General features: G+C 41.7%; 1 protein-coding gene across 2 annotated transcripts in view; it reads right to left on the reverse strand.

Annotated features, from left to right (window-relative positions):
- The window catches only part of LOC310995175 (phospholipid-transporting ATPase ABCA1-like), a 39,000-nt gene that overhangs the window by 12,234 nt on the left and 5,336 nt on the right, over positions 1-21,430 (reverse strand). For both annotated transcript variants that reach the window (XM_083984131.1, XM_083984130.1), the window contains exons 3-18: positions 21,272-21,365; positions 19,796-19,937; positions 19,431-19,549; positions 15,097-15,218; positions 12,710-12,901; positions 10,728-10,817; positions 5,344-5,587; positions 5,112-5,251; positions 4,903-5,019; positions 3,515-3,709; positions 1,700-1,908; positions 1,421-1,597; positions 1,116-1,338; positions 638-859; positions 312-516; positions 84-197 (exon numbers count right to left, since the gene is read on the reverse strand). In XM_083984131.1, the coding sequence (XP_083840257.1) occupies positions 84-197; positions 312-516; positions 638-859; positions 1,116-1,338; positions 1,421-1,597; positions 1,700-1,908; positions 3,515-3,709; positions 4,903-5,019; positions 5,112-5,251; positions 5,344-5,587; positions 10,728-10,817; positions 12,710-12,901; positions 15,097-15,218; positions 19,431-19,549; positions 19,796-19,937; positions 21,272-21,365 (2,605 nt within the window). The remainder of the gene's footprint in view (positions 1-83; positions 198-311; positions 517-637; positions 860-1,115; positions 1,339-1,420; positions 1,598-1,699; positions 1,909-3,514; positions 3,710-4,902; positions 5,020-5,111; positions 5,252-5,343; positions 5,588-10,727; positions 10,818-12,709; positions 12,902-15,096; positions 15,219-19,430; positions 19,550-19,795; positions 19,938-21,271; positions 21,366-21,430) is intronic.

The raw sequence follows: 21,430 nt of genomic DNA on the forward strand, positions 1-21,430 counted from the left end.
TGACGTAAGCTAAGGATTGTGAAGATAACTCTAAACTTGTGACAGTGTTTCACAAACGGTATTAAATTTGAAAATACTTGTACCTTCCGCGTTGCCCTTTTTCGACAAAGGGGTGGAGAGGTTCTTGTTTTCTTTCTCCCCACACCAGTATGTTCTTGTGAAAGGGAAATACCAAGGCCTGGGGATACCATACTGACCTGGAATGGGACATTTTCAAAAGAATTAATAATATTATAACTTTTAACTCATACACGACTAACTAGCAAATTAACAGAAAAATGCCACAATTGTAAACTTCATCAATGACTCACCAGGAAACACGGCTTCAAAGTACCAAGTCATTATTCCATACAGAACGGCGTCAAACAGCATGAGGCAGATAGAGGTGGTCAGGTTGTAGCTGTCTTCCTCCAGAGGGCTGGCCAGCAGGTTCGACCACTGGATACCCACACCTTGCTCTTCAAACAGGGCAAAGTACTCACAGCCGAACCCAAAAGCAACGGGAGACAGCAGACTCTGAACAGATCAGAGAAACCAGAGTTTAGTGGAGAAATGACTGACTGCATAAAGTATATCAATACGTAGGTGCATGCATGTGCTGCGTGAATGTGAGTATGAACAAATTTCCTCCACACACCACAATGACTTTGGCTCCAAAGCCGACGTAGTCTTGCCAGGCAACACACAGCACGTAAGGCAAGTAGAGGGTGAAGTAGATGATCCCGCCGCAGGCAGCTGCCAGGTTAGCACGGGAGAACAGGGTGCTGATGAGGAAACACTGCATGATGGTTACGACGCCGAATGAGCCCAGGAAAAGAAACACAACCCCTGGGTCACTGTAGGGGAGCAGGTTTCCCATCTGAAAAAAAGGGTGGAGAGGGAGAAGAGCAGAGAGTTTACAACAGAATGATATCACTTGTTTTCCACAGGATGAGAACATTTTTAGACAATGAAGTATTGTGGTCACGGAAAAACAAGAGTGACTATGAAGTCAAATGTTAAGTATGAACATCAGCGCTGATAGTGTGAATCTGAGTGAGTTTTCTCTCTATAATTTGTTGACATTCTCATGTGATGATGTCTTGCATGCACGTGTGCCTGAGTCCGACACCAACCTTCAATAACATCACCAACAAGCCGGCGCTGATCAGCAGTGGGATTAAACTGCTGATGAACCAGCTGAGCCACAGGGTGCCGTTGTTCAGTCCCATGATCCTCATGGTCTCCTTGAGCCGCGCCTCCTTCTCGTACACGACGCCCTTGATGATGATGGCAACTGAGTACATCCACGCCAAGGTCATGAAGAGAGGCATCGACCGGCTCATCACCCGAAGGAAACTGAAAGAAGAGACAAAAAATGAGTTGAACAGTCTCTGTGCAGGGAAATATTTGAAGCTTTCTTCCCGCATTGTTTACTTACATGTCATCAACATAACAGGGGTAGGGCATCTGCTGAATGTAGATGCCTGTCTTCTCCTTGCTGCCAGTGATGGCTCTGATGATTCCATGCTCGATGACGTCCTGCAGGTAGGAAAATCCACCCCAGATGTAACGAAGGTCTTCAAAGGGGTCTGCTCTGGGACCAGGGTCCCAATACCTACAATGCAACATAACAGATTAAAAGTCTCGTAGCAACAGAAAACTCAGGAAATCTGCAAAATGTCACAAACATTAAAACAATCATGCGCAGTCTGCTTACCCATCTTTAATCTTGTTCGTCCTCTCCACGTTGTCAATGTCCATGCGGATCTTGTAGTTGACGTTGGGAGGCAGGTCGGTGCTGTTGCTATGGGCGATGTCAGGGAACACGATTCCTGCCCAGAATTTCTGGTTGTCCAGGAGACCCATTGACTTATTGACCAACCGCTCTTCATTAGCCACGGGCTCCAGCTTGTCCAGGTTCACACACTGAGGGAGGGAGAGTAGGTTCATGCCATGTGTTAATCAGCCTGACCGCAAAAGAGAATTAGCTGTTGTATATGTAATGGTGTCTGAAGAAACAAGTTTAAGGATGGATGGATGCTGTCTGGAGCAAGATAGGATTAGAAAACTATTTTTTTTAAAAGGTTAATGTAAAATGGTTCTCATGGTGTTGTTAAGCTGCTGTTGTTTACAGTCATCAGCCTGCAGCTCATTTGACCGATGCCTCCAAAACTGATCAATGCTTACTCACAAGTCATAAAAAGTCCTCCTCAAACTATCACATGCTTTCCTCCCAAATATTGCTGAGAGGCTGTAAATAATGTGTCTTAGGTAGACAATGAGTAACCTTAGCACATTTAGTTTGTGCCTGATTTGTTGAGACCTCCTACAGATTAGCCTCTCACATATTTAGCTGACATAAGCTGATTTATACCTCATCCCCTCATACAGAGTACGTGAGAGGCCACTGAGTTCAGACGACGTCGTAATGAAAATACTGCACGAGAGCTGCTAATGCTTCGGCGTGACCGGCTTTTATGGTGTGTAAGGCCTTGACATAGTGAACTTATTGGTATGAAAAATAGAAGTTTACACACATTATATGATCCTCTTAGAGGTCAAAGCACAGTCACTAGGTTAGTGGGAGGTTTGGAGTGTTGCTTAATACAAACAAGGTCAAAGGAAATTCATTTGGTTTCCGTATTTGTGTGACAGACAGAGACCTAACTGACCTCAAGTTTGGGTTTGAAATTCTCCGTTTGTGACTTATTACATTACCCAAAGAGATCAGAGAGGAGAGTCGAATGAGGTGAGTCTAATGTCATGAGGTGGATTCAAAACCACATCAAAATCATCTGTTATATTTAGAGGATCATTAGTCTCTTATCAGCTGTCCATGTCATCAGTTTATGGAGTGGAAACATTTATATTTTTCTATGTTCATTTTCAGTATTTACTGAAATTATATGATCCTTCATATAAATCAGTGGTATAGTGCCAGGCTTTGACCACTGAACCATGGTGTTTGTTTTTTTAGCCACCTCAGTGAAGAAATCCCCTGACACAGATGAATAGGACAATAATTATCTATCCACTGGGGCATGAACATTGATCAACATTTGGCAGAACTTTAGGGGGGGGGGAATCGGGGGATTGTTTACTGTGAAGGCTTGGCTCTGGCATACTGACCCAATACACAGAGACAGGGAGCAGTGACACACTCTGCATGGTAATGATATAACTTTACAGGGGAAGGAGAGGAAAAGAACATTTGATTTCAAGGCTCTTGGTAGCCGTAACACGATCCTAATGCAGTTCTAAGTGCTATAAGAAACAACGGGAGACACTGGAGGTTTTGTAATGTTCTGACCTAAATGGGTAATTGGCATTTAACCTGTTTCTTCACTAAGTTTTCTCTGCATTTTGACCTATGGATAAATAACAGCCCTTTTTTTAGACACCACTTAGGATGATTCACATAGGGTTGACATATAACTTACTACTAATGATGTTACATTGTTGTTGTTATTATGCACTTTGTTAATGATGTCTTTGTGGTAGCGCATCCTTCATTTTTCACTAACACACTAACCTCCATGAAGCGTGAGATGGTCTGTATGGCCTGGTCAGTTTCATTGAACACATCTCTCCAGGTGTAGGTGGACCCTGCAGGTCTGTGGTCCTCGGAGGCCTTGGACAGGAAGTCAAACACATCTGACACATGCCACTCAGTCTCACTGAGCTGGCTGTTTAGGAATGCAGCACTGGCATTATTCTGCAGCAGGGTCTGCAAAATTAAGAAAAAGTGAATTATGTTGATTATTATGTACAATGTATTCACGTCTCAGAGTCGTTATGTAATTTCACATTAAAATCAAGTGAATTTCATACTGTGATTAAACCTTTAAAATGTTTTTTGACCTTTTGCAGCTTGACCTGTGAAATGTGTGCCAAACAGCAGTGAAAAAAACAACAACTCACTCTATGCCTGAAGGCTTGTTTGGTTCTCTCTATTGACGCAGCTCTCGAAGTGTGTTTGTGTGGCCCCTGACCTATTTTACTTTTCATTTCATTTTCAAAATCACTCTCTCTGATAATACAGCTCTTCCCCTCTTTCCCAGACAGAGGAAAATCCATTTGCCTTATATGGTTATTTAAGCCCTTTCATTTAAAAACAGAGCAAAATTACAATGACGTTAAACTACCAGATTGAAGATATGAGGCACATTATGAACTCAAAAATATCACCTTTCACCACTAGGTGGAAGTAGTGCTTATGCAATTTCCACTAGAGAAGGGAAGGAAATTCATTAAATATATGAGACGTTTTTTCATACTATATGCACATGCATGGCAGTAAATGTCTGATCCTGCAACACAGACAGAAGATTTATACCCATTAATCGTGACAGGACAGGTTATCCTGTGAACAGGAATACCAGCACACTGTGTGCTTGTCCCCACTACAGTATCTGATCGGAATGGGAACAGATGATTTGAATGAAGGCGAGTCTGGTATTGTTTCATGTTTTCCGAATCTCAATGAATCATGCTTGATGGTTGACCTAAACTCTTTGTCTTTTTCAGTTGATGTCTCTGTCTGTGTGTTAGTCGTTGATTTTTGTGTCCCTCCTGTTCATCCTCTTTGCATCTGCCCTCTTTCTGCACTGTTACTTGCACTTTCATCAGCCTGAGAAGAAGCTAAAGCACTGACTCTCTTTGTGATATGCAGTGGTAGTCATATAGTATGTATATATATATAAATATATATATATTTTTTTTTCTTTTTTTTACAAGAAAAGATTTGGGGTGGTGACCTCCAGAGATTTCCTTTCAAAGTCACATCAGAGACATAATTACACTTCTAGTCAGAGAGATGCACAGATTACTGCCTTTAAACCCCTGATGTAAACAGGAAGAGCAGTGAGAACACGGCTCTGATGTGTGTGTACGTGTATGATGTCAGCGGATCCCACTCACCCTGACCATGTCCATTTCTTCGCTATTCTCCATGAAGCTCCAAATTTTGGGCCTCATCTCTTCCCACATGCCTCCGAGGTCCCTCAGGACTCCGAGCTCCTGGAAGGTCTTATTAACCTGCGGCGCACAGACACACACCCTCAGTCATTTAATGAACTTTAAGTGATGGCCCTGATTACATAACATGACATTACAGCGGCCTCTTGTACCTCATGGATGATCCTCTGTGTCGCGGGAGTATCCGGGGTGTACAGGATCTTCCCCATGAGCAGTGGCTTCAGAGCTCTCCAGATCATCCTGGATATAGGGCTGGACTCCAGGCTCCGCATCATGTTGTTACAATAAGGGGCTGGAAAGTAAAGGCAGAGACATTTTTAGTCTTTTGATTTTTTACTTGTTAATCTGAACTCTGACAAAACTTATGAAAGGGTAGTTCCTTACTTGAGGAGTTGTCGTATGCAGACATGGGTTCACTTTCGCTGTCATTGCCATGGTTTCCGAACAGGGCCTTGTAGTTGTTGTCTTCGTACCAGTTGAGAGACTTAATTTTGAGGCCGCCCCCCTCTGGGTGTCCGCAGACGATACGTGACACAGCCTGGTACATCTGGTTTGGAGAGCTTGTGGCATTTGCAGTCAGATACAGGATCTCCTTTCGCATATCCTTCCAACTGTTCATACTTGAAAGCTGGTGGAGACACAAATACAGAAACATTGGCATGAAGATGTTTGGTCACAAACATTCAAAACTGGTTCCCTTTTCACCACCATGAAAAGTAAATGGCCATGTCACCTTTCAAAATACAAAATAAAGCTTTTAAACATTGCGTAACAAATGTTAAGGTCATTACCACAGTCATGCTTTAAGGTGACTTAAAGTTCATGGATAGTAATGTCTGAACCTTGAACAGGGGAGAACTAACTGATTTTAGACTGAGAACTGTATGTATCCCTGCCTGTGAAATTAGTCCTACGTAATATCATCTTCCAGGAGCAGAAGAACTCCATGTACTGTTGATGAGTTTACTTAATGTCCTGGATGTTAGTGTTCTCATATACTGCAATTCACTGAGAACTGAAAACAAACATGTCTACAGGTGCATTTGACGGACTATCCTATCATCCCTCTTAACAGAGGAATCTTCCAGTATCTGTACCTGCTCATATGTCCATGTTTATATGAGGTTGTGTGTGGTGATGTACTTATCAAAGGTTATCAGCTGTGCAGTGAGTGGTGGTATTCTAGACATGGAAGTCAAGTATTGCACTGCGGGGTGGAGACACTTAGCACTTAGCTGTCTGCCTGACTAAGATAAATTTGACTGCTGTGCCCACTCCAGTGTTCATGTGCATGTGCGCGTGCGCATGCACGTGTAGATTTGCATTTCAATCAAGAGGAAAAGTCAGAGAGCATGTAACATGTCATGTTACTTACATAATATTTCACTATTACTTACATAAAATGCAGTTATGATGACATATAGTTTCTTTAAATTGTAAAAAGACTATTCACTAGGGGATTAGGTGGTACTAAGTACATTTAAAGCGCATGCACAAATTTCTTTCCTCTTTTTTTCCATCCGTACACAACACCTTAATAAAGTTTAACCCATGTGAAGGAAACAGGGCTATGAGTGTGTGGGGAAGCTGTCAAAAATACCCAACAAAAGAGCTCTGTCATATTCCTCTTGTCCCCAGAGAAATTTCTCAGTCATATGCAGCGTTACATCATTCTGGGAGTTCATTTTGGTTCACTTGGAGGTTACTTCAGGTCAAGGAACAAGTCACAACAAATTCCCCGTTTATGCCTACGAATTGGACACTCACACTTATGTCACCAAGCCAAAATGGGGAAGGAATGAAAGACGGAGGTTTATGTTTTTAATGCAGCTAAAAACAAAGAAAGGGCAGAAGAAGAGGGGAGCTTTTGTTTCCTGAGCATGAACCAGGGGAGAGGGCTTAGAATAAGCTCGGGCTCGGTGTGTGAGGGATGGAGGGTGACGAAATCAGACTTTCCTGAGGTGAAAATGTGAAAAAGAAAGAAAGAAAGAAAGAAAGAAAGAAAGAAAGAAAGAAAGAAAGAAAGAAAGAAAGAAAGAAAGGAAGGAAGAAAGAAAGAAAGAAAGAAAGAAAGAAAGAAAGGAGGTGGAGATGAGTGCAAAAGGAATGGAAGGTGTGAGAACAAAGAGAGGTTACTGTCGGTCATTCTGCTAATAGGCACCTCCGCAGGCTTCTCAAGCAGACACTGACAACTGTTACTGAATACACACTCACTGCTTTACAAACACACATGCACACAACATCGCACAAACGGGTGGGATGAGGCACAAATGTACAGAACATCCTGACACCATGAACAACAAATAACAGTTTTTGCTGTGGACTCTCTTCGTTTAAACCAACTGTTGTCCGGTCCACGGAGTGTAATTCTTATTCTGCCTGTCAACAAGGTATTCATCGACACTGTTTTCCAACAAAGCGAAAGTGAGACTGATCTGTTTCATCTCAGATCACAAAGGCACGCACACACACAAAGACACATACGCACACTCCCTGACATCGTTGTGTATGTGGTTGCTTTGCAGCTGAGCCCTCGGCCACATCAAACTGTCACATGCTTTCCTGCTCGTTCACGCACAAAAAATGGGTGTGATAATTATGTGTGTGTGTGTGCGTGCGTGCGTGTTAGACTGGGTACATATCTGGGTCTGTGTGTGGGTGGTTTTCTTGTGTGACAGACTGTCTGTGTATTTTTGCATTAAAAAGGTCATGGGTGGTGCAAATGCGCCTGTGTGCGTTACAGGTGTGGGTAAACATGCACCATCATCTGTTCATTTCCTGAGGCTACAGTAGCTGCAAAAACATTGCAATGAGTGACAGAAACCTCATCCTCTGTCCTATTTGTGTCAAAATCTCTCACATGCAGAGACAAATATCCAACCCAACTTACAACTCTGCCAGCCAAGACTTCTGTCATGTGCGTATCAGTTTGAGCGTGCAATTGCCTGTGCACTTTTGTGCGACTAAATATATGTTTCATTTCCCCTTAAGGGGAAACCATCATGTTAAATTGTGTGACTAGGTGAGTAATACACACACGCACGCAAGGCGAGCAGACAGCAGAAGAGGATTGTCCCAGAGTAACCTCATCCAGGAGCCTGTGTGGGGTTACTATAGTTCAACATTTCCACTCCAGCACACAGCTATTTAGACCAGAGCAGCTCAGGGAACAGTCATGAATTGATGAACATGAAATCAAAGATTTTAACCACATCCAAACTAGCTTGTGACCTGAGTATTATTAGGTTTCAAAGTAGAATCACTTTGTCTTGAGGTTACTAGAGTTCATTCCTGCTCCCTCACAATGTAAATTGTCAGACTGCAGAATGAACGGTGTGAAGTCAAACGACTGATGTTAAAACTGACATTTGTTTGTAACAGTAAGAGGCTGAGTTGAATTCAGAGACTCTGATGATCAATCATTTTATCCAGATATCAGGTTCTGGGTTTCTCCATGATGACAACGATCAGGCTTTGGAACAGAGAGGTTACTAGAGTTTATTCGCTCCCTACTGGTTTGCTAAGCAACCGCTTCAAATACTTCAAAGGCTAACAGTACAAGGAAGATGTCACTAAATGTTTTCGATTATTCCAAAAGGAGGAAGAAATTAATGGCCTTTTTCCCCCCTGTAATTATCACTCAACGTATTGAAGTCTTCATTAAAGGGTGTTGTATTGTTTTGGGAATGAGTCGCGGTGCACATTATTAAAATTCAAATCTCAGCACCGCTGGGCTCCGAATGCAACACAATAATCTTCTTACAAACTTAGAAAAAGGTTAGGAGGGGAACATCGCAATTAATTGGGATTGAACAACAAATAAAGAGTATTGATGGCTGTTGAACACTGTTGAATGCATATAAGTTTGTTAAGTTAACCTAATTTGTCATGTGGCTGTGATATGCTGGTTGATAAACACTACCGTTTATTCCTACACAGTGCTGGGCGAACACTTTCATCATCAGTCACCAGTTTGCAAAACCTGGGCCAAACAGTATGCAAAAATGGATAGATGTAATCTTTGTCTGATAACATGAGTAGGAGTTCTTCGCAGCACAGTTTTCCACTTGGTGCTCCGCTATGGATAGTCCTTGTAATACTGTGTGTTGACTGTAGAACTTTTCAGACCCTTTTCAAGATATCCATTCCACTGGCAGCATTTTTATGTGGTTTGTCACATGGCCTACAATGTGAAAACGAGCTTTTTCTTCCCTCCTGAAAAGACGTTTTGAAAACACATTATGGCTGCGGCTCTTTTTGGCCTTCCAACAGCGATAAGCTCTGGATTGAAACACAGGCAGGCAGATGATTACGAATTAAGAGTTTACATGAGTACATTTCTCCGTTCTGCCAGCCTCATAACTCGTGGACCAACCAGGCAAGCTAACACACGCACATAATCTGCTTCAAATACACACTAGAGATAATATCACTAGAGTGTGTTGACATGTCATACCTGATGTGCCACTGGCCTAAAATAGGAACAAAAGTCTCCACAGGGGTATAATAAAAGATCAATAAGTGTTGGTTCACAGACAAACAAAAATTGTTGAAACTCAGGAGGTTGTGTAAGAATGACATTGTGTTGACATGCTTCCACTTCTGTCTTTTGCATATTTCATGAGTTCGTGTTTGCAAATCTTTTACCCACTCACACAGTGCCAAAAGAAACAAGCAACTGATGGTGGGAAGGGGTTTGAGCAGGACTGTTGTGGGCTTCAAAATTAGTGGTTGAAGTCACTGATTCCACCTGCTGCTCGACAAGAAATACCACCACAGCTGCAAACATACATACACACACACACACACACACACACACACACACACACACACACACACACACACACACACACACACACACACACTGGTACGCACACAGCTGGTTCTTTATGTTTTGCCAACTCAGCAGAAAAGGAGCCTGAGAGAAAAGCAACTGTGTGTGTGTGTGTGTGTGTGCGTGACGACAGTGCACCTGGTTTTTGGCTGAGTAAGGCTTTTGTGCCGCTACCTACAGGTACGTTCACAAAGCAAAGCCTGTTTGTTGTTATCTGAGCTACAGAAAAGAGTTTGTCAGTGCACATCATCTTTGTGTTGTTAATTAACTCGAAGTGGAAAGTGGCTTCAAAAACAAGGGGTGGCATATCTATGTGCCTTCAGAAGACCCATATAAAGAGACTGCTGAGTGTGGGGATGATGTGTGATCAGTCTTCACAACACTCTTTGTAAAATCTTAACAAAACATTTAACATTTAAATATGTATTAGAATGAAGCAGTATGTCTGACTGATCCTCCTTTCCCCCTTTAATCTTGTATGTAAAGCACTTTGGTCAACACCTGTTGTTTTTAAATGTGCTCTAGAAATAAAGTTGACTTGACTTTTCACACACATTGTTATTATTCACTTGCACCTGAGAAGCTCACTGCAAACCAAACTGATCTCCCTCAATCATATATACAGTACTGTATGTAGGCCTACTTAAGTTGTCAGTTTGACCATGAACCTAAAAAAAAAAGCAGTGTGTGTACATTAAATGGCATGACTTTCTTGTTTGGTCATTCTTGGTAGGAATTGATTTTATTCACAAATATTACTACTGAGGACTGAACTTTGGAAACAAATACCTCAGCAGTCCAGTTTGAACATGTTATAACATGTGTGGGTAGAGTGATCTGTGTGTGTGTGTGTGTGTGTGTGTGTGTGTGTGTGTGTGTGTGTGTGTGTGTGTGTGTGTGTGTGTGTGTGTGTGTGTGTGTGTTGTTTATCTACCTCCACGGCCAGTGCTCCCAGGCTCTCCAGAAGGCTGTCGGTTGCAGTTGAGACGTCCTGAACGACTTTGGGGTCTGACCTCACATCCCTCTGTTGGAGAGAACGCGGATTATTAATGTGTTGCAGACTTGTCCATTGTACTTTTGGTTTGCATGCAAAATTTAAAACAATAGGAAAAAAATGACATATGTAGCTGCTGTAATTCATGTATTTCATGTAGTATATTTCCAGACTTTTATTTTTATGTGCCTTTCCTCTCCATCTCTTACATTCACAGCATTTATTGCCATTCAGCTAATTTGTTGTTATGTTAGGGAGGGGGCAGGAGGCTGGGGTAAGGGAGATGTGGGAGAGAAAGCAGAGGAACAACATTGGGGTCGTAGGTGAGGGAAGAAGGGAGGCGAGAAAGAACAACAGGTCAGTTTGGCTTTGACCTCCTGTGTTCCTGTCTGTCAAACTGCCTCTCCCTCTCCCTCTGTGTGTGTGTTCTCATCTATCACACTTTGCTGTCAGCTGCTGGAAAGGCTGACACTTGATAAAGCGCAGGCATCGCTGAAGACAGTGCAGCCGTCTCAGCAGAGAGAAAGATACTGTAGCTTGTATTGCATGTTTTCTCTTGTTTTTTATTTTTATTCCTTTAACAAAACTTCTCTCTCATACACATACACACAATCAATATTTAAAGCAGTTACTGGTTGTAATATTATGGCTGACTGGTGTACATACTCCCATACACAAGTTAACTAATGGGGGAAAGCTGCTTTACATAAAAATGCTCCTGACCTCACTATTTACCCAATTTTGACACTTCTGGAAAGGAATTTCCACTCTTGCATCAATATTTGTTTATAGAATAAGAACAAGATGTGAGTTTTATGGGTGAATCAGATCCACAATGTGCCAGAAACTGATTTCATTCTCAAGTATTTCTAATCTCTGTAACTTTGCTGACTTTCTCTGTGTCTCTTCCTTTGTCTGTTTCTCTCTCTAAAGATCAGCACAACAGAACACAGTGTTTTTTTTCACATCTTGCCATCCTTCTCACCATCGTGACTCACATGTAGGTCATGGGTTTTATGGGAAGGGGGTGAGCTGCTGGGGAAGATATGGGTGGATGAGAGGTGACGATGGACAGGAAATGAAGGGAAGAGGACGAGAAGTGGGTGGTTGGGGTGGGGGGGGTGAGGACAGAAAACTAGTGGTTATGGAAAACAAAGTTTTGTAGTTACCAGAAAAGACAAGGGATCAGGGGATTTAGTTTAAATGGATGAACAGAGCTGCCAGAGTTATACAAACAGTGATTCCTCCTGTCACATCATATTAGTGTCACAACCATTGACTCCACTTTAACAGTCACAGTACAATGATCTCAAAAGGCTATTACAGCCAGTCTTTGAAGTGCAGGAACAACCTTCTACCGTGCGGATGTGTGTTTGCATTTCTTCTCTTGTGTATCTTTACGTGTGTGCACTTGTTCATGTCCCAGCTCATATTCTGTAAACACCCAACTTGCTGAAATGGGAACAGTGTTTGAGAAAACAGTGAAAAAACAAAATCGCTATGACCTGATTTGTAAAGGCTGAAGAGACACGCTGTTGTTTCCAAGTAATAATATGACTCCCGGTTGACTGAAAACTATTGCATTCTTAGAATATCCAATATTGACTTCCTGGCATCTTGCTTATGTTGGAGGACACCCAACTATTGAGTGGTGAAACAACACAAGTCAGTGATGAAACAATATACTCTCCAGTGAAACGGGAGAGGAGGGTCGTCCTTGCTTGAGGCCAGTGGACAAGATACTTTGTCCCAGTAAAACTGTGTGTTTGTTATAATCTGCCTGATGGTCTCATGACGCTTTTTGTGGGGTTTTTTGTGATGATACTCATGAAGAAGCATTACACTTCAGTGGATTAATCTATTTGATCTGGCCATCACACTCTACAACCGGTCTATGCGTGTACCTCGGCAAATGAACTCACCCGAATGGGCTTAAGGAAGTCCAAGTTGGATAGGAAGTGGCTCTGGGCCTGGTCCAGCCAGTCACTGGACGACTTGCAGATAATTTCTTGAGTCATACGGGACACGTTGTGGTCAGCAATGTGGACAAACTCTTCCAGTGGCGTGGCGTTACAGAGGTCTCTGAGATGGAAGCCGAAACCCTTAGTCAGCACCTAGACAAGGAGAAAAGAGAAAGATCAGCAATTAGAGAATTATGACACACATATGAGTTAGATACTGTGAAAAGACACAAGGGGAAATAATAATAATAATAAAAAATGTAGGTAGTCATTGCTTATTCTTCATTTTAAATAAATATCAAACAATACACATGAATACTAAACAACAAAGAAGTAAAGCATCCTGCATGTCATATTGGGAACATTTCTATTTCATAAACACAAACTAACTAAACTTAAGAAAGTAAAAGTAAGTATTTTAACTTCAGTCAAAATGCCACAGGATAAACATGTACTGTTTGTGTTTCACCACATAGTTTCTTTAGTGCTCGTTCTTGACTCTATTGAGCATCAGTTACTTTTCTAAAACCTGACCATGAGAACGAAACACTGACACTCAGAGAAAGATATTAACCAGAGCAAACCCAAGGGAAAGAAATGTTATGAATGTCAATACTGGGGCATTCCAAGGATATCTTTACAAAAGCTTTTTGATAAACAATATAATCCAAATAAAAATCCACTCTAAGAGACGTGTGTATGATGATAAAAAGCCGTATCATTTTCACTATTTCTGATAAAATTGTCTTCACGCCTTTAAAAAAAAATGGTCGAACAACATTACTTGAAAGAGCGCACAGCTGAGCCTGTGTGGGCTGAGTGACAAATGTCCTTTTTCTGGGACATCAAGGACTGGACAGAGGCTCTGTTTTCTCTGACAGAGTCAAGATGTTCATAAACATGTGAGCGTGTTTATAAGTGTGTGTGAGAGAGTGAGAGAGGCAGAGAGAGAGAGAGAGAGAGAGAGAGAGAGAGAGAGAGAGAGAGAGAGAGAGACGAGCACATTGACTTATCTTCTAAATGTCCTTGACAAGTCTGTGTTATGCCATAATATTTATCACATAGGCAGAGCTGGTAATCTTTTCATTGGAAACATATCAGGGATTACAACAGTCAGGATTGGTGATCATATTGAATGTCAATGATTCAAAACATATTTGACAGATTCTTCTTCTTCTTATATAGAATAATTGTGAAAAAAACCAAAAAGTGGTTTCCATATAACAAGTGGCATCTCAGTCATTTCCACCTCTGTCCTCATACAATGAGCCAAGAGATCATCTAAAACTAACATATATATACTCCTGTGTCCTATAGCCTGTACTATACCCTCTTTGATCAATAGATGTCAGGCAGAGAGAGACAGGGGAGGGTGGGGGGTTGCACAGACTCATTTGGTGTAACGTGAATTTGTTTTTCAGCCTCTGTCGCTGCACGTGAGGAGAAATCGGGGAAGGGGAGGAGGGGAGCCGTCATGTGACCTTGGCCCACCAACTGCAGAGGAGGGATGTTGTGACGGGCTGGGATGGGAGCTGTTGTTGGGGTGGGCCTATGTATCCTAATGAGTAAATGTATGTGATATGGGGTTATACAAATATATGGGATATGAATGGGAGGGGAGGGGAGGGGTGTGTGTGTGTATGTGTGTGTGGTGTAACTGCAACACTGATTATTATCTCAACTACAAAAAAAAGGAGTGATATGAGGTGCAGGAAGAGAGGAATGAAATGAAGAGCAGAGGAGATAACAATAACAGAAAGAGGAGACTGAGTGAGAAATAGGAAAAACTGAAGAATTTAAATAAGAAAAGAAAAAATCTGTGAGGATACAGGGACGAAAGGAAAATAAAATCATTATTTCCCAAATAGAATTAGACTTTTTTTTATGAAGGAAAAAAAACATAGGGAAAAGAAAGGCCTAAAAGCATAGGCAAAATCTACCCCCCCCCCACAGTGATTTTTCTGCGGGGTATTAAGGGCTTAGCTGTGCCACAGCAGAGTCCTGTGGCCGTCGAGCCAAGGTCACTGGATTAATGCACAAGCACTGTGGCCAGGGGAGCATGATTATCTCATATGTGAAAAGTACACAAGAGAGAGGCTGCGTTGAGGATGATGATGTGCTTTTCAGTATGGGCAGCTGACAGAGGTTGATCCATGTGGATTAATCATTTTAGTTACAACAATTGCAACAATCAGAGATTTTCATTGTTTACCGACGAGTGATATGAAAGAATGGTTACACTTTTAACTGTGGAAACATGGATGTAAAGAGTGCATTGCTGTTCTAAAAACTGCAATCATATACATGAGGATTCATTTTAGGAAACAATACTATATGTGACAGTTTACCTTCTCCAGATTGACGTCGGCCTCCACTATCTGCTTCAGCGCATGGCGAGGAAGTGAGGCATTGTGGTGCAAGAAGTGAGAAAGAGTCTCATCGTCTTGCAAGAAGTCCTTCAACTTGAAACCTAGAGAAAAAAGACACAGAAATATTAAGTCAACTGACCATCAGGCACAACAGCCATGGAAAATAAAACGTCTTTACTTTGTGGTCGATACTGATAGCAGGACAGCCAGCAGTGTTCCCAGCAGGGGAGGTGGTAAAATCTTATTTCCACTTTGGGCTTTTAACCACTTTCTCACTTAATGGTGGAGCAAAACAAGTCCGAATTCCCAGACTTTCCTTCTGTGGATTATACATACAACACGAGTCACTGGACTTACAGTCTGATGCCAAATTAATTCATATATCTAATATAAATAAACAGATACAGATTTGTCTTCACTGGCTCTGGGAACTTTTTGTACTTCTGCTGCATTCCTGAGAAGTCAAAGCATTTATGAAACTGGCCTGAGTCAGCTGTGTGGCTGGACGCAAACACGCAAGCACACACACACACACACACACACACACACACACACACACACACACACACACACACACACACACACACACACACACACACACACACACACACACACACACACACACACACACACACACACACTCCTACACTCTGTGAACTCAGATGGGGGTTACTATAGGGCATTCCACTTTGGCACAGATACTGCCACTCCATTCCCCTTCCTGCCTCCATTTTTCCTTCTTCACCTTTCACCTAGTTTCTATTCTGTGAAACTCTGCTCTCCAAAATTCTTATCAAAACCTACTGAATGCTGAGTCGAATTTTGATAGCTGTGTTTGAACATGTCTTCCTACTCCCCCTCGCTCCCATCTTAATTTAACCTCCCTCTTCCCTTAATCTCCGGTAACTCTATTCCTTTTTACGATCTTTTATAGCTATCAGATGAAAACCAAACGCAGACACAAACACACACTGAAACAGGAAACACTTTGCTGTGACCAAACCGAGCATCCTCTGGGAGGAAGTGAAAGAGAACAGTGTGTTTCTGTGAGTCGGGGGAGTGCACGTGTAATGCTGCCTCCGTCGCTGTGCATGCCGTTTGTGTTTGAGGTGTGAGTGTGTGTTGCACAGACATCCCTATCTTTTGTACTCTCCCCAGGCCTGTCTGTGTGTGTGTATCTGTGCACCTGTGCCTGTGTGTGCATGTATGTGCCCTCTATTCTCAGAGGGGAACAACCAGGGAGTGCTAATAAGGTCTAATCAGTGTCCCTGTAGGAAGTCGGAGCTCCCATGGTGCACTGCATCCAGGCCCTTGAGGATACACCAGACTAGGTCGTGCAACCTTGTTAAAATGGAAAGTCAGGCATTATTTGTATATTCAACAAAGGTGCCTATGTGGATCTATGCGTGGAACTAATTCTCTTGTTTTATCTTATCTGTGTGTGTTTATCTTCGTCTTTGTCTACAACTTATCAGAACTGAAATGTCTCTTGGAGCAGGACAACATAAGTAGTACAAACCATATCTGTGTTTGTTTGTGTGTTTTTTTTCCTATGTTGGAGCAGACTGGAAACAAAGGTTAGCTTTAAACTAACACGTGCATGTCTGCACAGGCCCAAGGTGGTGCAAATCTTGTTTTAAATGAAATAGCACCTTGACAACTGTGTCATCACAGACTCATCCACAAACAGCCTGTAATTTTAGTGAATGTATGCCCAAATGTTTTGGTAGTCACATCGACAAAAGATGGCTGCTGCATGAAACTAGCTGACAAAATGGCTGTGTGATGGATGGGCTGTTCAGTGCAGAGACTGAAGGAAAGATGACTTGTTGGATTGTATGTCTGAGTGCGACTGATTTGTCTGAGAAGTGAAGCTATTTTTAGGTTAAAGATATTATGTTGAGGAGGTTCATGTAAAGTTTGAAGTTGACATATTGGACTGCTGTTTATGGTTGAACTGATAAGTGTTGACTTTACTCTTTTCGACTCCTAATGAAGACTGCGATTCAAGGATGTGTGTGTGTTTTGGTGTCTGTGAAAAAACAAGAATAGGCAGCAAAGTGTCCATTTTAAGAGATCAGACTCAACATGTCAAGCCTCTGAATCAAATGGAGACTTTTAAGGCAGTCAGTGAGATAAAATATGAAGGTGGTGAGAGGCTAAAAATATAAGATGTTCTTCTCTATTATGCAATCGCACTCTCAGCCTCACTTTTGTGAAGAGACAGATGGTGGGATACCTGTAGCACATCTAATCTTAATGGCAGTAAGAAAACCTTTCTATCCTTAAAAATGCTGCATGAATTTGTTGTTACAATGTTTGTTCATTTTCATTCTGTACTGTCTCATGGCAGAAACACATTAGACCTGATGAAAAAACAGAGAGAAATCGAATTACTACTATCTGACCTTTATCATCCCCCCCTTCCATGTTAGTGTAAATCCCATTCTCTGACCCCGTCAGTCGCTGAATTATTAACCGACACGTGAGGGGCTCTTTGATCCACGCTGTTATTCCTATAGCGTCACTCTGCAGCGGCAGCAGTCGCTCTGTTTGCTGTCTCCTGCATCATGACCGTCCCCACGCTACATCAACACATCCCTCACGTGGCTCATAGACAAATACAGAGGGGAATACGGACATGGGATTGAGTACTATCGGAACGCTGTGCATTAAAAAAATCAATTGTGATGAAGTGCACAGATGCCACAAACCCTTTTTGAAATAATTAATGATGCTCAATAGAATATCTTACAAATTAAAAATGCATTTTAAAAAAGTCAAGGCAGAACCCTGGCTCTGCTCAGTGTGGTTAAAATGTAAGAAAAAAAAACATTAATAGCAGATAATAAAACGATCCATTACTGGCTATTAGTGGCCTGTAATGTATACCGCAAACAACATGGCGGAAGATAGAAGAGAAGTTTCTGTTGCATACAGTATCCTGTGATCTTGCTCCTTTTTTTAGACCATGCCTCTCTTTGTGGGAACATTGTAAAACAAACCTTAGCTCTGGGCTTACAGAGCAGACGGAAGCCAACACAATAAAGAGCCTTGATCATTCTGCTTTGTTGCATAATTTCTTATATTAGACTCTACTCAATGTACTTTAACATTGGGGGTCTGATGTGAAAGCAAGCTAATAGCCTTCTATTTATAGAAAGCAAATGGACGGATTTCACATGAAAATAAGAGCAATATTACTGAGGCAAAACAACCTTAATGGAACAAACAAGACACCGCCATCTAATTAGACTTGCTCATTTCACTTTAGCAATTAACTAAGGTCAGTGGTTACATCACTGCTGTTTACTGTTCCTGCAACCTGTCCTGTAATGCCCTTCCTTGTCTTATTATCCTTTGTTTTATACAGTGTTGCAGCTTTTTCATAACATGTTTTCCTTTTTCTTTTTGTCTTTGTAAGCATGGTGGAGCATGGAAAACAGAGATTGCTCCCAGCATGCCTCTCACATCGGAGCAACGGGTACCAAATTCAAATGGAAGTCATTTCCTGAGCAAAATCTTTTCTGTGCAAAGTTAATGTGTCTGTGTGACCTCTGTTCAAGAGAAAAGTATGTGCAGAGTTCAATGCAGCCCTCTTTCCTATTTTCAGGTTACTTTGACTGAGTCAGCAGCACAGCGGGGGCATCAACAACATGTTATTTTAAGAGGGCGATCTTTCTCTGCTCTGCAACAGTTGAGGTGAGGATGATGAAACAGATACCTTAGCGCTAATATTTAAGATAACATTTGAATGTGTCGGTAAAAATTTGATAAGAGAGTCTGTGAACTAGTATGCGCTTAATCAGCGGTAGACAACTTCTGCAGTCGGTCCTCATACACAGGAAGCCGCAAACACTCCAGTCAGAACAACATGGCATTTTACTACCAGATCTGTGCTGTGATTATACAGTGGGTGATGCATGACTCTCTGTTTTTTTCTCATGTCTTGTAGACCGCCTCTACCACGTCACAAGAGCGCTTAGGACGTGGGCCCACCATGGCTGGCAGACAGTGATAAGGAAGGGACATGTTACACCCTCAACAACCCCCTGAAGAATCAGAGTGCCTCAGCTCTGCAGCAGTGACCTTGACTAGTCACGTTTATCTGGTTTGAGCAAGTTACTAATCAGCTTTTTGTTCATTTATTCAGTCATTTCAGTCAATAAATGTCTTGCGCCTTATTTTCCTTTTTTTAAATGTAGGTGTTAATTTAATAAAAAGCTATGATGAAATCTTGACAGTTTAAGGGGTGGATTCAACAATCTGTCATGTAACAGCTTTAAAACCCCCAAAAAGCAAATTGTCCTTACCGGCAGGGTTCTTCTGCAGCTTCCTGAGGGCCCTCAGCAGTCCTTTGTATCCCTCATAGCTCTTATCATTTTGAGTGTACAGCAGGATCTTCTTGGCATCGTTGAACAGACGGGAGATTCTGATCATATCCACGGAGACAGAAGAAAAACACACTGTTTCACATCCCTGGATAATTTCGGTCCTGAGAGGATGGCCTCTCGGTTATGTAAAAGAATGTATTTGGTGTTGAATCAAAATCATTATTATTGTTTATAAAGGGCTGAATAAAATCACCACAAGGTCACACAAAACACCTTTTTTTTCTTTGAACTGAGTGAAAACCAAAGCAGTGTGTTGGTTGACTATGAATAAATATTTTACTTACATGGAATCATTGAAGTTTCCCACCACCCCGGGGCTCTCTCCAGGGGTGGGGTTGCGGAAGCAGGGGTTGTTGGCGTTACAGATGATGCCTTGTACCCAGGGCAACGTACCTGCTGAGGGCATGGCCTTGTTCGGGAAATGGCCTGGAGAATTAAAACATATAATTATGGTAAGTTTGAAGTTTACATATCCATTTACATACATCATTATACCCAGTTCTTCTTAGAACATTTGTCAGTCTTGCAAATCAGGTCAATGCTACCATTTTCACCCTGTTCTCTCAGTAACAAGCTAGTTTACTTTACTTTCTCTCTACAAAACCATAACCACCTTTAAAAAAAAAGCCTTTCTGTCTTTAAATAATCATGTCAGCTCTTTTAACAGCAGTCAAAAAAGATCATTAGGTTCTCTGTCCACACAGCATGTGGACTGTGACACATAGGCCACAGCCATCACTGCATTTAGAATCAGCTTTAGAAGTTGCTGACTTTATCTTGTATGAACTCTTATCAGCTGATTTTACTGCTACTGCTGCAATTTGCAGAGGTTAACTAGCTATAGAAAAGACAAAGACAAATATACAAAGTGACAAATGGGTCAGGAAGTTGACACACTTCTTTGGGGTTCACTGGGTTAACCAGGTTTGGACTGGTTTTTACGCTGCAGTTTGGTGTCAATGATTTTGTTCCAAATAGGGAACTGGTTCGGTCGTCAACCGATCGATCATTGGCAAGTTCATCATGATTACATAACTACACTTGATCTGTTTGAAAGTAGGTACCTTAAAGTCTACATTTGTGAACAGGCTCAATCCTGTGTTAACTTTTCCAAATCTCCTCCATGGAACTGACTCACCAAAAAACAAAAACAAAATGAAGTACGTACACAAAATGATCGACTCATATGAACAAGTTTTCTAAAGAACATGTAATTGAAATTGAAATTAATAAGCAGTTAATGGAAGGAAACTGAGTGAGTGCTTTCATTTCCGAGAGTGAAAAATCTAATTTGAAGAGCTGTGTGTGTGTGTGTGTGTGTGTGTGTGTGTGTGTGTGTGTGTGTGTGTGTGTGTGTGTGTGTGTGTGTGTGTGTGTGTGTGTGTGTGTGTGTGTGTGTGTGTGTGTGTGTGTGTGTGCTTTCAACCAGTGATAATCTTACTGAGTTGAAAAGTCAAAGTTGTGAAACTGGCTCTGACAACAAATGATACTGTAATTCTTTTCCAGGAGCTGAGGGTCCAATCACATGTTCACACAGTGCAAACAAATATTGACAAATCCAACTGATCTATCTGCCACAGTAACGTGGAAACCTTGGATGACTCACAAGCTGCTCGTACCTTGAACCGAGAGGCAAACATTTATCTGTAGACTGACAATGCATTCAACAGTAGCATAAAAAAAACCTAAATGAAGTGAAGACAGTGAAGAAGTATCGGCTGCTTCCCTCCCTTCCCCTCACTCTCTTAAGGTCTGCTTACATTCATGTTGCTCGTAGGGTGGATAGTGTATCCGGACCGAGATCAGGATGAAGAAGATGAACAGGGGCCAGATAATCTCAATCAGCAGCTGGATCTAAGAAAAGAGGACGACAAAGGATGTAAACAAAACATATTAAACAGAATTTTACACTTGTGGAA

Source organism: Trachurus trachurus (genome assembly GCF_905171665.1).
Source record: "Trachurus trachurus genome assembly, chromosome: 1".
Taxonomy (NCBI): Eukaryota; Metazoa; Chordata; class Actinopteri; order Carangiformes; family Carangidae; genus Trachurus; species Trachurus trachurus.